The 16096-nt window shown below is 53.7% G+C and overlaps 1 protein-coding gene across 8 annotated transcripts in view; it reads left to right on the top strand.

Moving 5' to 3' along the window:
• The first annotated feature begins 228 nt into the window (after positions 1–228).
• The window catches only part of Nfatc1 (nuclear factor of activated T-cells 1), a 109612-nt gene continuing 93744 nt past the window's right edge, over positions 229–16096 (top strand). For 4 of the 8 annotated variants that reach the window (XR_010059533.1, XM_063277046.1, XM_063277045.1 and 1 more), the window contains exons 1-2: positions 4917–5076; positions 14442–15543. Coding sequence is in view for 5 of the 8 variants with exons in the window: in XM_063277046.1 (XP_063133116.1) it covers positions 4992–5076; positions 14442–15543 (1187 nt within the window). In the remaining 3 variants the exon portion in view is untranslated. Of the gene's footprint in view, positions 668–4916; positions 5077–14441; positions 15544–16096 lie in introns of those variants that run through there. The other 4 variants (XR_010059534.1, XR_010059532.1, NM_001244933.2 and 1 more) reach the window with 2 other exon arrangements.

Here is a 16096-nt window from a genome sequence, read left to right as displayed (position 1 = left end):
GCTGGTCCACCCCAGGGTACCCCTGTCCAAACCAGGGCGCCCCGCTTGCCCAGCGATCGGCAGCCGCTGCACACAGAGGGCGGCGCTCCGCGACTTGTCCCCCGGGCCCCGCGCCGGCTCGGGCGGGCAGGGGCGTGATGTCACTGCAGGGAGGGGGCGCGGGAGCGGCCGGGCGGGCGGGAGCCGGGGGAGGTGTTTTCCAGCTTTAAAAAGGCAGAAGGCAGAGCCCGGCCCTGCGTCAGAGTGAGACCGAGAGGCTCCGAACTGGGCGACAGAGTCGCCTCGCGGATCCGAGCGGCGGGGCACGAGCTCCCCGGCGCCGCACACACCTCCTCCCCTGGGGCGAGTCCCGGGCCGCAAGCAGGCCTGCCACGCGCGCACACACCCCGCATGTCACCTCCCCGCGGCGCGCGGCGCTGAACCCGGCCCGGCGCGTGTCGGCGAAGGAGAGGTCGGACTCGGGAGCCGGCCCGGAGCTGCTCCCGGCGCCAGCTCCCGCTCCTCCTCCTGCTGCTCGCCGCTGCCGCCACCGCCGCGTGGATGCCAAGTACCAGCTTTCCAGTCCCTTCCAAGTTTCCACTCGGCCCTCCGGCCGCAGTCTGCGGGAGCGGAGAAACTTTGCGGCCCGCGCCGCTCGCCGGCGGCACCATGAAGGCGGCCGAGGAAGGTAAGCCCCGCGCCCCTCCCTTCGTCCCGGAGTGCCCTGGCCCTTCGTGCCCGCTCCCCGCGCCCCACACCCATCTCGAGTCCTCCTCCTCGGCCAGGCTGCCGGGGCTGGTCTGCGCGTCCAGGGAGGGGCGCGGGCGTCCAGCCGGACAGCGTGGCACACACTGTGAAGGGTGTCCCCCTGGTGTTTCCCCGGCGCAGCCCAGATTTCTAGCGCGCTTTCTTGCCAATAGGTGTCTCCTCTTCTCTAGCGCGGAGTACTCAAACAGCTTCGGCTGGGGTCTCAGAGATCTCAGCTGGGGAAACTAGATTCACACGGGTGAGATTTGAGGATGGGGTGCGGTAGGGGCGGGGGTCGTCAGAACCAAAAACAAACAAACAAACAAACAAACAAACAAACAAACAAAAAACCCACCCTGGGATGAAGTGAGGCGGCTTTGGAGAGGAAAGTTGACCCTGCCTCTACCTCAGGAAGGCAAGCAAATCCATGACCAGAAGTATTAAGAGTCCTGCATCCTCCCAAGTGAGTCTTAGATGCCTCTCACTAAAAGTAAGGGTTTGGCCAAGTGGTCCCAAGTGGTCCAGGCTTCTAAATGTTTCTCAAGCTTGTGGCCAAATGTTGCATTCAGACAAGAGTTCTGCCTTGGAAAATGCCTTGGGAAAGCTTGAAGAAGGACTGCCGGGTTTGAAGTTGCATATTCTTCCAAGTAAAGAATATGCGCTGGAATCTGCCTTAACCTGGCAGGGCCACAAGAATGGCATGGCCCAGACCTTCTGTCAGGGGCCTTCAAGTCTTCTCAAAAGAGCTAGCAAAATAACTTCTAAAACATTTAGGCTCCTGCAGGTGTCTTTGAAACACCCTGTAAAAGGTGGCTGGCTTTTCAGCAGGGGATAACTTGACCTGTGTAGCATGGACCCAGGGAACCATGTCTCCTAATTCCTTTTTGGCACCAAAGAAGTTACCTAAAATTACTGAAGGCCAGCTGGACCCCTGCTGGGGCTGGGGCACTCTGATTTACAAGGGCGGCCATCCTTTAGCACTTGGAAGGAAACCTTAGCTTCCTGTGAGCGTCTGATGAGTGGGTCAGGCGGAGGAAGCAGTTCCCAGAGAGTCAGCCCTGGACACCTTTTTTATCATTAGACCCAAGAGCCATCAGCTCAACACAAACGGATCCAGATTCTCAGAGCCCAGGTGTCCTGGGAGGAAAGCATTGTGTGAACTTTGAATTAAAGGGGGAAGATATTGTCTCATGCTGCTAACCTCAATTTTTAAAGAGGTCTAAATATTACTAAGTGTTCTCAGGATGAGCTCTTGCTACAAGGAAGGCTACAGTGTTTTTGTTGTGGTCTGGGCTGCAAATTTCTTGACATTTATTTCCACACACATCTGTCAGTCACTTTTCTTCTTCTTCTTCTTCTTCCTCCAGACCTTTAAAGCTTACATTCTTTACTTGCGGGGTTACTGTTCCATTAGTGAAAAAAAAATCTTCTAAGTTAGGCTTGATGGTGCACCCCTGTAACCCTAGGTGTGATCTCAGCACCTGAGCATGAGTTTGAAGCCAGCCTGGGTAGCAAAATAAGAACCAGGCCTGCCTTGGGCTACAGTGTAAGACCCAGTGTCACAAAACAAAACAAAACTTTTTTTTTTTTAACAAAGGGAAAAGCTATTGAGTGGAGGGTAGTGGTCATTTCTTGTGTGTAACCTACCTGGAAAAGGACGTTTGACATTGTCCCCGGCGAAGCAGTGGACTGGAGGCATTAATGCCCTTTGACCAAACAATAATGGTCATGTTTTGTAGAGAGTGTGTAGATGTAACTGAGCTAACTAGAAACTGTGGCCCAGCCTTGAGACAGCCAGACCCAGGCAGGGAAAAGAACTGTACGCTGCAGGTCGGTATCTGCCATTGCTGCGGGCCATGGGGGAAACACCCTGTCCTTCTTGAGCAGGCCTTGATGGGGACACCAGCTGCTCTCTGAGGCCTTCTTCCAGTTTGGTGGGCATTTGGATGGAAGCTTATGGGCCTGGCCATATTCGAAGGCCTTGTGCTGCTCTGCTCTGAAGAACTCCAAGAAACACAAGCCTGTAGGTAGCCACGGCAGGCGTCAGAGTTGCCTCACACAATGCCCCATGGGGCTCTGCGGGAGCTGAACAAAGCTTGCCCTGTTCTCCAGTTAGTTAGCTTCATGGCATTGTTTCCTAATCCAGATTAGAAAATGCTGCGGCCTGCTTCATCACACCCAGCTCTGGGGCTGGCCCATTAGCATCTTGCACAGTTGGGAGGATGTGGTCCAAGCTAAACACTTCTATCAAGACTGGAGAGTCTGCCGAAGAAGTGGCAGACCAAGCTTCACGCTGTAGAGAGGGCTGGCAAGGGGGCTGGCCGAGGCACAGGCTAGCATTTTAGAAGTAGTTGTGTTGACTGACTCCTGTGTTAGGGAGAAGACAAGGAGGGAGCCAGGCCAGCCTCTAAGAGAAAGGCCCTGTGACTTCCTTCCTGTTGTTCCAACAACTGGGGGCATATGACCAGGGGAAGCCAGGTGCTTTGTAACTTTAGAAAAAAGAAAAAAACAAGCTTTCCTCAAAAAGTAGACAAGAAGGTCTGTTTGTGTGTGTAAACTGTAGGAAAGGTGGATAAAGAGAGATGGAGGTTTTGCCACAGAAAACAGAACTTCCATTTCCCCAAAGGTCAGCAAAAAAAAGAAAACTAAAACAAAACAACCCTCCAACTTGCATCTCAAAGTGAGAACTATTATTAGAAACTAAATCAGGCCAGACCGAACTATAGTTTATCACGGGAGAAAAGCAGCCATTGAAACAGGGTCCTGGGAGAAGTGGTAGCCCACGTGACGCTCAAGTTAGCCTCCGGAAAAAAGCCACCCCCCCAGAGCCAAGGCTGCAGGGCAGGAGGACACAGGGGACACTTGCATCTGGTGGCAGACACTAATCTCCCTCCTCCTTTCCTTCCTGCCTCCTTCTAGGGCTGGGTTCTGATACTGGCCTCTCCTACCCTGGCCACCATTTTCCTGATATTCCAGATGTTGGTTTATGTGGTGCCAAGACACCAGGAAAGTTAGAACAAAAAGCTGGGAGAAACAGGAAAAGATGGACGGGGCTCTCCAGGCCCAGCCTCTTCCTTCTGGTTGCTGTGTGCCTGGTACCCTGTCTGAATGGGTAACACCCAGCGCCCACTCAGTCTTTGGGAATTTTGAAATTACCCCTACTAAAACAGGAGTGTCTGGTGTTTTAGGAGCTGAAAGATTAATGAGGTCGTTAGTGCATGAAAACAAGATTTACTTTGAGTTAGATGCCCACAGAGAGAGATGGCCACCATGGGTAAACTTGAATGGTTCCGAAGCAACTGTGTGCTCTGGAGAGGACAGCCCCCAGGAAACCCCACTCTCATGTTCCTGTCACTTTCAGATCATTTCTTTAGTAAAAGCAGGGCTAGAAATTGACAGCCCCAGAGTTTACTGCTTGAAGTTGCAAAGCTCTGAGGTGGGCTCTGGGATGCTTTCCTGAAGGTGGGTGTCCTCTAGTCATTCTGCTCGGGCAGCAACTTGGAAGAAGCCTTAGATGGAGCAAGAAAGGCCATGTTTTGTGGGGGGAAAGAATATATATATATATATATATATATATATATATATATATTCCTTTTCCTTTCTTTTCGAACTTTTGAACTAATTCAGTAGCTTTGGTCTTTTTCCTGGTGCAGGGGAACAGCAAGACCCAGGGCACCTCCTTCGGCTGTGGACCGCGCACCACGCTGAACAGGAACCGGGGGACCAGCTGCGACAGGCGGCGGCGGGTCCAGGACGCAGCTCCAGCCCCCGCGTCGGCCCTTCGCTGGGTCCGGAGCGACGGCGCGGCCCGGCCTAGGCTGTTGCGCTTGCCTGGCAGCGGCCAACTGCGCCTAGGTTGGGGCGCGACGCTCCGGCTGCTGGCAGGGGGCTGGGTTCCTGCGTGGCGGCGGTATCCTAAGGGAGACCAAGTCCCACGGGAGGCGGGGGCACGGGGGAGCTGCGCGGGGTCCTGCGGGAGAGCGAGCATGTTGCCGAAGGCCGGGGGTGGACCCCGGACCGCGCGGTCCTGCGGGCGCGAGTGGAGCCCAGGCTGCGCTCGGGCTCGCGCGCGGAGTTTATTTAAAACTAGGAAGCAGGCGGCCGCGAGCCGCTTGTTTATGTAAACCCGGAAACACCCGGGGGGACAGGGGCGGGACCGGGGCGGGAGGCCGGGGAGGGGACAGGGGAGGGGACAGGAGGCGGGGGCCGCGTCACGCCGGGGACGCGCGCGAGCGCCGGGCGCACCAGTGCCGCGCGACCCCGACATGACGGGGCTGGAGCAGGACCCGGAGTTCGACTTCGATTTCCTCTTCGAGTTCGATCAGAGCGGCGGGGGCGCCGCGGCCGCAGGTGGGTCCGGCGGGGGGCGGCGGGCGACTGCACCCCGCCGAGGGCCCGAGTTTGCTGAGGTCGCCGGTGCCCGCCCCAACCTGGCACCAGCCGGGACCCCGGGCCGCTGCCTAGCGCAGCCAGGAGCGACGCGGACCAAGTTGCCGCCGGCCGCAAGGAGGCGGGAGGCCACCTGTGGGGCGAGCCTGCCACGCTCACCCGCCCGGCACTTCCTGGCATCCAAGCACCGGGCCGCGGGAGAAGGCTCCCCCTCCTTCCAGGAGGCCCTCACCTAAGGGGAGGCTGTGTCCGGCGCAGGACTTGGACCTCGTAGTCCGGGGACAGATGGTCAGCGGTGCTGCCAGAGGGCGGTCGGAAGCCGCCCTTTCTGAGAGCCCGGCTGCTACCGCCTGGCCCGGGGGACCTGGAGCCAGGAGGCCCGGCCCGGTGCTGACCGCCACCGCCGCTCCCTCAGCAGGAAGGCTCTGCCACTTGGGTTTCCAGTCCACCCCTCAGCAACCAGAACCTGAGAGCTTTCGCTGTCTTTCATTTTCTCTTCTCTGTCAAAAGTAAAGCTTCCAGCTAGGTCAACAATCTTTGTGCTGTTTCCCCAAACTTGATTCTCCTGAACAGTGGCAGCCCATTCCTTGCACCAATCCCCCTCCAGGCAGTCTTGCTCTTTTCTCCACTTGACTTTCCGTTCCAAGTTGCACACAGTCCCGTCCGTCGGCGTTCTGTGCTTTCCTTGGGGTCTGCTTCCCAGCCGCAGGGCAACAGAATAGACAGGACACTTGTAGAGCAAAGAATATCTCTGAAACGAGCTTGTCTCGTATTCCATGACTCACCACCCTTTTTAAAAAGTTAAACATCTTGTCCTCTTTTGAAGGCCAGTGCTCCAACTTGGCTGTCACCACCCAACAACTGTCATACGTCCTCAATAAGACCCCTTTCTGAAAGCTTTCCCTTCTTCAGGGCCCAGGTTACAGGCTCTGGGGTCAATGGTAGCCAAGGCAGGCAAGACTGAAAGAGAGATAACCTTTGGGAAGAGATCTGGGGCTAGACGTGGAGACCCTTGACAGCTCTTGGCCCTGTTGCTTTGTGGGGTCAGGGTATGGATTTAGCTGCTGTGTCAGTGCGTGGGGCATTTTTTTGAGTTCTCTCCAGAACTCTCATGCTCCAGACAGAAGAGCTTACTCTTGACATCCCCTTAGGGTGTCCATGTTGGATTTGGTTGAGTGTTCACCACTGTACTTCTGGTTCCCTTATGATGCTTTTAGCTCCTGTCTGTCTAGGGATACGGCCACAGAGTCTTCCTGGACTCTCCAAGCTACCTGCTGTTTGGGTAGGGCCTCACAGCTTTCCTGTGTGGCCTTGTTTACTCTGAATGGACAACTGACTACAGGTCCAACACTAGGGACAGACACAAAGATCTAAAGGTGATATTTGATACCTCATGGTGGCCTGTGGACTGCTTGGGGAGAGGAGAGTTATCTGGGAAGTTGCAAACTTGGTAGTCATCTCCATAGACTCAGCACTGAGAGCCTTGAGGGGAGGGTGCTGCACTTCGTTCTGGGGAAAACATCAGTAGATCTGAGTCCCCAGCCCCACCAGAGTCTCCAACTCATAGCTGACACAGCAGTTCTCACTGAGTCTTTCTGAGCTGTACTGGTGGGACACAGAACAGCAAAGTTGAGATTCGTCTAGGCCCATTCACGGAAGGCACAGAGGAAGTCAGCTTGAGTGGTTATTCATGAAGGAGATACGGGTAGGGACTCTGGCGAGCCCCAGGCTGTTCTTTTGGCCTGGGAAATAGGTGTCTCCTTGAACTTTGGGTGGCAAATGTGTTTAGGTGGCCTCCTCCCCTCACACATGTGAGGAACCATGCTCCTCAGACATGCTTGTGATGGTTTTGCTTTGAAGTTGATCAGGTAGAAAGGTGAAGCCTTGAGTTTCACTGATGCCCAGGCCAGCTGTGGCCATAACATAGTGCTCCCTAGCACTCCCTAGAGCTGCACACAGGTGAGTGCTCCCTAGAGCTGCAGAGAAGCTGCAGGGACATGCCTGTGGATGTCTCTGTGAGCTGTGAGTCACTGCTTCAGTGAAACCAAGATGCTACATCTAAGCCCAGCACCTGCAGGTTGTAGGGCACTGGAGAGAGCCCTGGGCAAGGGGGCCAGCTTGGGAAGAAGGTTTTCTCCCTTTTATAGTATTGAAAGAAGGGCTAGAGAGGGACATGTATAATACAGGTTACACTTGTCATTTTTGAGACAGAGGCAGACAGACAGACTGACTGACTCTGGCTTTTGTCTCTTATTACCAATACCATTGTTACATTTTATCAATTGTCCAGTTATATTATTTAAACTGCACAGTCATATGAAGTTACTAACTAACAGTAGAACAGGCTCCATGTTATCTGGAACCGGGTCCAAACATAAATTCGCGAAGGACTGAACAATTCTGAGATCAATTACAGAGTTATATTTGAGTCTGCGGCTGGTACTGAATACACAAACCCACGTCATGAAAGAGGACATGGCTACCTCATTGCACAGCCTACCTCCTCAATGCTCTATGAAGGGGACACGGCCCCTCCCCCAATTCACCCATAGAGGACAGGCTGGGCTGCAGTGGGCCTAGGCAGGGCCTTTGTTGTTCCTACCCCGTCTTGCTGGTCCTTACTAGGCTGCTAGGAGGAAAGGACTGTCTTCTGCTTTATTTCCAAAGTGCACACAGCAGGTGCCAGTGGTAGAAATACAATAGCCATTTGTGAGGGGAGCAGAAAGAGAATATTTTAAAGTAAGCCGTCTGGGGCAGAACAAGACCCGAGTAATATTCTCTTCTAGGATCAGGCATCCTTCTGTCTCCACCCTGCCAACCAGTGGGCTAGGGTCTGTCTTTTGGGGAGAAGGCAGGGCCAAAGTCTCCCCTCTGGGGCTCAGGAAATAGCTGCTTTGCTCGTCAGCTGGGAGGCGGGTGTGCCTGTTCCCGCCCCAGGGCTCCTGTTTTGTAAGTTATTTTGGCCTGACCGCTTAGTTCTGTCTCCGTGGTAACTCAAGAGGAAACTGGCCAAGGCCTGGGCCCAGACAGCTCTGCCCACCAGCTCCAGGCTTAAACAGTGTACCAGTGGAAAGGGGGCTTTTGCCTCATGGGATTCGGAAGAGTTTTTATTCTCTAGTGTTTTCTGCCAAGGGCCATACCTGTTTTCTTTTCAGCAGGATGTGGGGGAGCCTGTGTTGGTTGGTCATTCCCACCACAGGAGTCCATGGGAGGAGTGGGCCTTGCCCCAGGAGCCCCCCAAGAATCCTAAGGTTTGGCAGTTTTGGAAAAGGGCTTTTCTGTCTCTGCCCCACTGAGCTCAAGTTCTATAGATGTTTTAATCAAGGACAAACCTTGATGCCAGCAGGATATGTTAGCTTGGAATCAGGTTTTCAAAAGAAGCCCTCAACTAAGCAGAGGCACCTTGGAAACCCAAGGGAAAGTAGGGCTTTAGTTTGTGCCTGGGGGAACGTCAGGAGGTCTTCTAGGAAAGACGCGGACCCAGACTGGACACAGGACCCTTAGGCGTGCTGTAGCGGGCTTACTTGAGGATCACTGGGTGACATTTGCTGCTGCTCCAGCGAGTCCAGATCTCTGCACTGTAAATCTCCCTTCGGCACATCATTGAGTGACAGTATTGAGAACCTGTTGCTGTCTGTCACATGTCAGGACTGACCCAGTCTCCATGCTGTTCCCATTAGGGAGCACCGTCCAATGCACCGAGTAAGCACAAGAACTATGCTACCCCGGAACTGTTTTTGTATTCTTTTATTTCATCCCTAAGTGTGGAGACTTGCACCCTCACCCAAACCCCGAAGGCTCTATGGTTTGTAGAAAGACCAGGGTGGCGAGCATTGGAGGCCAGGACCTGGCTGGCAAGATTTTCCTGGTTCTATTTCTAGCTTCGAGTCCCACAGTGCAGCTCCAGGAAAGGCTTAAAACGGTGAAAGTTGGCTGTGATGCGTTGTGCTCTGCGAACAATGAGTTTGGGTGGGGGTTCCGAAGGCCGTGACGATGGCAGTGCCACACAGCATGTGGTGTGGCAGACACACAACATTTTCCTCACCCTAGCTAAAATACCAAGTGCCCTGAACTAGAGCACCTACAGAGGGATTTCCCAGCAGGAGCCACAAATCACCTGGTGGGCAGCAGGCATTCTCCACATGCCTTAAGAGGACAGACACCAGGTGCTGTCGTGACGTGCAATGCCCTGGTATAGCTGCAGGAAGACCAGCTTGTCCAGTGTGCTGAAGCTGGTGGGAGCTGGCCAGCACCTTAGCTGCACCACTGTGGAAGACTGAATGCCTCAAGGTGATGGCTGCACCTTCCTTTTAGTTACCCGACAGAGACATAACAGACCTGTGGGAGGTCTTGTGCTTTTCTACCGTGGTCTCCTACACTTCCGTTCACTGACCCATTCAGCAAAAGCCAAGCTGCCAGGCACCTCAGCGTCTGATGTTACATAATCAGCCCCAATGGCCCAGGATTGGTAAGGAATTTCCTGGGAAGCTGGGCATTCCTGAGTGACCCAATGAGTGAGCCCTTTGAGGTGGAAGTTGGTGCATGTGGAGGGCTAGTCTTGCCCCCTCCGGTCCAGGCTTTGTAGCAAGAGAGAGCTCACCATGGAGTCAAGTGGACACTCTTGCTCCAGAGGACTCTGAGGAGAGGGCAGACGGCTCTCGAAGACTGGTTTTAGGCATTTAAGCTTTTGTTTTGGACTTTGACCAAGGGAATCCAAGTGTGAGCTAATTGGTTTTGCTTTTAATGTGTTATTTTTGAGAAAGGGTCTTGTGTTGCCCCAGGCTAGTCTCAGACTCACCGTGTAGTGGGATAGCTTCTAATTCTTCATCTCCTGCCTCCACTTCCTGAGCGCTGGGCTTATGGGTAAATATGTGTGCATATGTGATGCTAGGCATTGAACCCAAGACTCTTTGAAGGCTAGTCAAGTGCTTCCTGACCGAGCTGTATCCCAACCCCCATTTCTGTTTTTTTTTTTTTTTTCTTTTTTTCGGAGCCGGGGACCGAACCCAGGGCCTTGCGCTTGCTAGGCAGGCGCTCTACCGCTGAGCTAAATCCCTAACCCCCATTTCTGTTTTTTAATAAATGGTTTATGGATTTTTTTTTCTTTGCCCTGTTAAATCATATCTTATTCAAGCATTTTGGTTAAAGTAAAGGCCACTCTTGTAACGTCCCCGGGGCCACGTGTCTTTTCCACAACTTCCTCTTCTGCATCTGGCTGGACCCAGAGAGAGAGAAAGAGAGAGAGAAGCCTCCTCCTTCCTCATTCTCTGGGCCTCACACGCCCTGTTGCTAAGACAGACCGGAGGAGACAAGCAGAGATTTGCCGTATGTCTGCCTGCTGCCATTTTTCTGGAATCTTCCAGTACCCCAGGCCGCCGAAGCCTTCGCCTAAACACTGAAGCAGGGGTGTCAAGGCTGGACTTAAACTTGGCTTGTTGCTCGGACTTTCTAGAGAACTCTTCCAATTTTCCCTTCCCTTCAAAAGAAGGTGGTCAGCTGTGGGGCCAGCCCTGGTCTGGATTAAATAGGATTCTTTCACTTGGGAGAGAGAACACAGGAACCGGGCCCTGCCCGACTGCAGGTGTGCCTCCTTTGGAATCCGGCAGCTCAAGGCCACGTAGGACTGGTTTGGATCTTCAGCATCTGGAGATCTGGACAGGCACTGGGCTCAGCCTTCCCCGTGTGTGCACAGCTGCTATGCTGCCCATGTCTCCCATGATCCTCAGCCTCGAACTTCCTTTTCTTCTGGAGTTGGGTTCCCTTAAGATGAAAACGGATTTTTTTTTAAAGATGCATTTAATGTGTGAGTGTTTTGCCTACATGTGTAGATATATACCACATACGTGCCTGCAAAGGTCAGAAAAGGGCATCGGAACCCCTGAAACTAGAGTTACAGATGGTTGTAAACCATCATGGGAGTGCTAAGAACTGAGCCCAGGTCTTCTGAAAGAGCGACAAGTGTTTCTAACTGCTAAGCCAACTCCAAACCTGGAAGCCCAGTGTTGTGTGTTGGCAGGCTTCATACAGCACACAGAGCTCTAGAAACATAAAGCAGCAGATGAGCTGCCTGCTCAGGGCTGGGGCCTCTGAGGCCATCTTACCTGGGTGCTGTCTGGGCAGCCCATGACACCCATATGGTGCGGGTGCCACCACTCTCCGGATGTGTTCCTGGAGCACCTTCGTTTAGAAGTGGTGCCTCTGGCAGAAGTTTGAATTGCTGTGCTGTGTGCCCAATATCTGCTTGAGACTGTGCCCTGGGCTTTGGTATTGAACCCTTCTGAACCATGGTGGTACTGAGGCCCAGAAGGCTGGAGAACAGTGCACAGATGATGCAATCCTGAGGGGCCCCTTTAGGCGATGAGCGGGTGGGGTCATGAAGGACACGCCCATCTGTGGGTGGTGGTGGGTGTGTGAATTTCTGAAGACCTTGGGAGATGCCCAGAAGAGGCCTAGCTGGATGTGAGTGCAGCAAGACAGAGAGTTACTTCCTGACAGAGGCATGCTTCAGAGGGTGTAGTACCTCAGGCAGTACCAAGCCAGAAGTCCAAGTTCAGTGGTGAGGCGGAACAAAGACACAGGCGTTCTTCCAAGACTGTGAGACACCAGCATCAAAGAAAGGAATGCTGGGATCAGTCCTTCCTCCCTTTTATCAATACTGTAATTAGCAATAGCATGGTGACATGTTGGGGTCCTCACTCTACACTTCCTGCCTTTGATTGACTTCTTACCCAAAGATGAGCAGATGCTGGCCACATCTTCTGGGCTATGGAACACTGACTGTACTTTTCCGTAGAAAGTTCTAGATTGGGAAGTGCTGGGCCACCTCAGGGAGATCTCTCCAGCAATGTCTTTCTTTGTGTCTGTCATCTGTATGGGACAGAAAGACGTAGGATGCACAGAGAACTCTCTTCTCTCTTATTTTCTCCTCCATGTCTCGCTCTCTCTTCCTCTTCCTCCTCTTCCTCTTCTTCTTCCTCCTCCTCCCTCCTTTTGCTGAAATGAATGTTTAGAAAGCCTTTGGTGAGAACAGCAGAGCAGACTGCTCTGGGCATAGGTATCTGGTACTGCTGCTCTTGAATAGGGTCCCTGGTAACCTGTTCCAGACTCTTCAATTGGTGACCTCACAGAGGATCCAGACCATCTTTTGGGCTCACCAACCAGCCTTCAGTCTTTAAGCTTCTGTACTTGAACCTGTCTCCTATCTTTACCAACTGGGATCGTTGGCACTAGTGTTCTTTCTCATTATGTACTGCGGACAGCCTGTACCACCGATCAGTCTTCCCTGGGGCTGCATTTTGGGGTAGTGGAGTGGCCTGTGTCTGCTGTCTGAGGCTGGGTTACTTAGCTGGACGTGAAGCGAGGTTACTGGCAGTGGACAGCTCTGCAGTCAGGTCCAGTGCTCATAGAATCAACCTGAGCTTAGGAACTCAGCAAAAACCTCTAGTAAGTTCCAGATGCCACCAGCCACTGATCCCGTCTCTCCAGAAGTGTTACTCTCTCTAGAAAGTGGCTTTTGTTTAGAACAGTGTCATTTCAGTGTTAGGCTCCAGCCTCTTGAGATTTGGAGTTCGGACTGGGACATGGTTCATTCGTATGACAAGGACCCTCCAACCACAGCCTTGGCTAATGAATCCACTGGGCACAGATGCAGGTCCCTGCCTTGGGTTGCTTCTGATGCCTCTAGCTGTCCCCATTCTCCTCTTTGTCTCGGCTCAGGCCTTGCCAGAGGGTCTCTGTGACCCAGGGATGGAGAACTACAGCATGTCCTCTCGCTGGACACTGGAGTGGGACTCTTGTCCACCTCATAAAGAGGCTGCTGTGTACCCAGAGGGTTTGTGGGCTGTCTGCACAGGCTCGGTAGAAGACTGGGAGTGAGCAATTGTGGAAACTTCCTAACCTAGCTGAGGCCTGGCCTGCTCCTCTACAAACCATCTTAGGGTTTGGCTGGTGCCTGGAGACCATGATATTTCTGGAGTTTTCCCTTGTTGGTTTCTGAGCCAGGGCTCAGCAGAGAGCAGCGTTGTCCTTGAACATAGCATCTCCCAGCCAGTCACTGAAGCCTGGCTCGGATCTAGGACTTCCTCCGGCTCATTTCCATTATTCAGAGACCTGGAACTGCTTGTCTGCAGACACATGTGAATGGGCTCTGCGATGTGGAGAGCCTCTCCCGATAAGAAATCCAGAAGCATGGCTTTCCTGTTGAGTACTAATTATAACAATGACTTTTTAAATGTGCTTATCAGAGTATAATTAGCACACAATGATTGCGAGATCTAGGGCGTGCCTTAGAAGCATCTGTTTTGTTTTAGAAGTTCTGGAAGGTAGATTTCCAGGGACCAGCCAGCCTCAGGTAGCCACGAGAGCTGCATTGGAATCCACATTGCCATCCTTCCTTTGCGTGTTTTCTTTGGAGTCAAACATTTGGCCTGCTTGGTGGTCATTTGCTTCTTTAAAAAAATTTTTTTTTTATTTTTTTTCGGAGCTGGGGACCGAACCCAGGGCCTTGCGCATGCTAGGCAAGCGCTCTACCACTGAGCTAAATCTCCAACCTGGTAATTTGCTTCTTAAAACCTATTTAAACACCTGGATCCCTACGTCTGAAGCGCCTCCCTCCACCGACATACCACCGTTCTTCCTCCTTCCCTCTGCAGTCTGTCTAGCTGCTGTCCATCCTTCCTTCTGCCGCTGTCCATCCATCACCTGCCTCTCAGGTGCTAGTCTGTCTACTCATGAGACAAAATGAACACGCGAGGTGGAATTTGAAATACCCCTGCCTGGCTCAGCCTTTGAGATACCAGAACTGCAGAAGTGTTGTGCTGGGCTGTGTTTGAGGCTCTGCAGACAGCCGTGAACCATGGGGCAGGAACGTTTCTTGCCGCTATGGAAGCTGGCTTCTGTTGGCCAGAGATGGATAGATAAAAATTTGTGCTAACTTGTGATATATGCCAGAGAGAGGGAGGGGGGGAGGAGGAGGACGATGAGGAGGAGGGGGAGGGGGAGGGAGAGAGGTGCAACTCAGCTATTGGGTAAGGATTTGAAATCACAACCGGCTAGGGAATGTGGAGTTTGAATAGAGAGTAGACAGTAAGTCAGCCATGTGACATTAGGCAGGGGACATCTGTCTGAAGAACGCTGCTGTGCCAGTATAGAGTAAGGTCTGTAGTCTAGCAGGAGGCCTTGCAGCAGTCTGACCTCAGGACATTCCCAAAGGCTATGCCTACGGCCTGGAGTCCTCAGGGCTGGCATCAGGTCTTGGGTCCACTGCCTTTGTGAGTATGTGCCTCCTGCTCACTGGCCTCACGTCTGTCTCTTCTTCTTTCTTCCAGAACACTACAGTTATGCGTCCCCTAGCGTCACCTCAACTCTGCCCCTTCCCACAGCACACTCCGCCTTGCCAGCGGCATGCCATGACCTCCAGACGTCCACCCCGGGCATCTCAGCTGTTCCTTCGGCCAATCACCCCTCTGGTTATGGGGGCGCTGTGGACAGTGGGCCTTCAGGATACTTCCTGTCCTCCGGCAACACGAGACCCAATGGGGCCCCGACTCTCGAGAGTCCTCGAATCGAGATCACCTCCTATCTGGGCCTTCACCACGGCAGCAACCAATTTTTCCACGATGTGGAGGTGGAAGACGTACTTCCTAGCTGCAAGCGGTCACCATCTACAGCAACCCTGCACCTGCCCAGTCTGGAAGCCTACAGAGACCCCTCCTGCCTGAGCCCAGCCAGCAGCCTGTCCTCCAGGAGCTGTAACTCTGAGGCGTCCTCCTATGAGTCCAACTATTCATACCCGTACGCATCCCCCCAGACCTCTCCATGGCAGTCACCCTGTGTGTCTCCCAAGACCACGGACCCAGAGGAGGGCTTTCCCCGAAGCCTGGGTGCCTGCCACTTGCTGGGATCGCCAAGGCACTCCCCATCCACCTCTCCTCGTGCAAGCGTCACCGAGGAGAGCTGGCTCGGTGCCCGTGGCTCCCGGCCCACATCCCCCTGCAACAAGCGCAAATACAGTCTCAACGGCAGGCAGCCCTCCTGCTCACCCCACCACTCGCCCACACCATCCCCCCATGGCTCCCCTCGGGTCAGCGTGACGGAAGACACCTGGCTTGGTAACACCACCCAGTACACCAGCTCTGCTATTGTGGCAGCCATCAACGCCCTGACCACTGATAGCACTCTGGACCTGGGTGACGGTGTCCCTATCAAGTCTCGAAAGACAGCCCTGGAGCACGTGCCCTCTGTGGCCCTCAAGGTAGAGCCGGCTGGGGAAGACCTGGGCACCACACCACCCACTTCTGACTTCCCACCCGAGGAGTTCGCCTTCCAGCACCTTCGGAAGGGTGCCTTTTGTGAGCAGTATCTGTCGGTGCCACAGGCCTCGTATCAGTGGGCAAAGCCCAAGTCTCTATCCCCAACGTCATACATGAGGTAAGCAGCTTCCAAGTAGAGTTGGGCATATGGGTAGGGGTAGGGGGTGTGGCTAGGTTAGAGAAGAGCCTGCCCTGGCTTCTCTTTGGAGATAATGGAATTATGAGAGACCCCTCTGTCTCCTCTTGTGGTGACAGCTGTCTCCACCTGCCTATCCCTCTTCGGAGGACGTCTTGAACTAGATTAGGGGACCCTAACTTTTGGAGGCCGTGTTCAAAGGTGTCAGGGTCGCAGCACCGAGTGCCTTGCTGCCCCATAGCTTTGCTTACAGCGAGGCTCCTCATACAGGCACAGCTGTGCTGGGAGTAGGCAAGTGAGGCAGCCATCCCCCTGTGTGCGTTCTGCCTCCTGCTCCCTGCTCGCCCACTTCCTTTCTATGCCTTCATTGCTATCACCACACTGGGGCAGATGGGCCCCTCAGCTCCTCAGTCCCTCAGAGCAGCCAGCTCACCAGCACAGCCTCCCGGGAGAGCAGCACAGTCTTTCTGGCCGTCTGCTAACAGGGAGCGAGAATGTGTTACAAACCCCTGGTCTCGAGCTGTTGGCTTTTCTT

This window comes from Rattus norvegicus, chromosome 18 (genome assembly GCF_036323735.1).
Source record: "Rattus norvegicus strain BN/NHsdMcwi chromosome 18, GRCr8, whole genome shotgun sequence".
Classification (NCBI taxonomy): Eukaryota; Metazoa; Chordata; class Mammalia; order Rodentia; family Muridae; genus Rattus; species Rattus norvegicus.
This window is presented reverse-complemented; position numbering and strand designations above follow the sequence as displayed.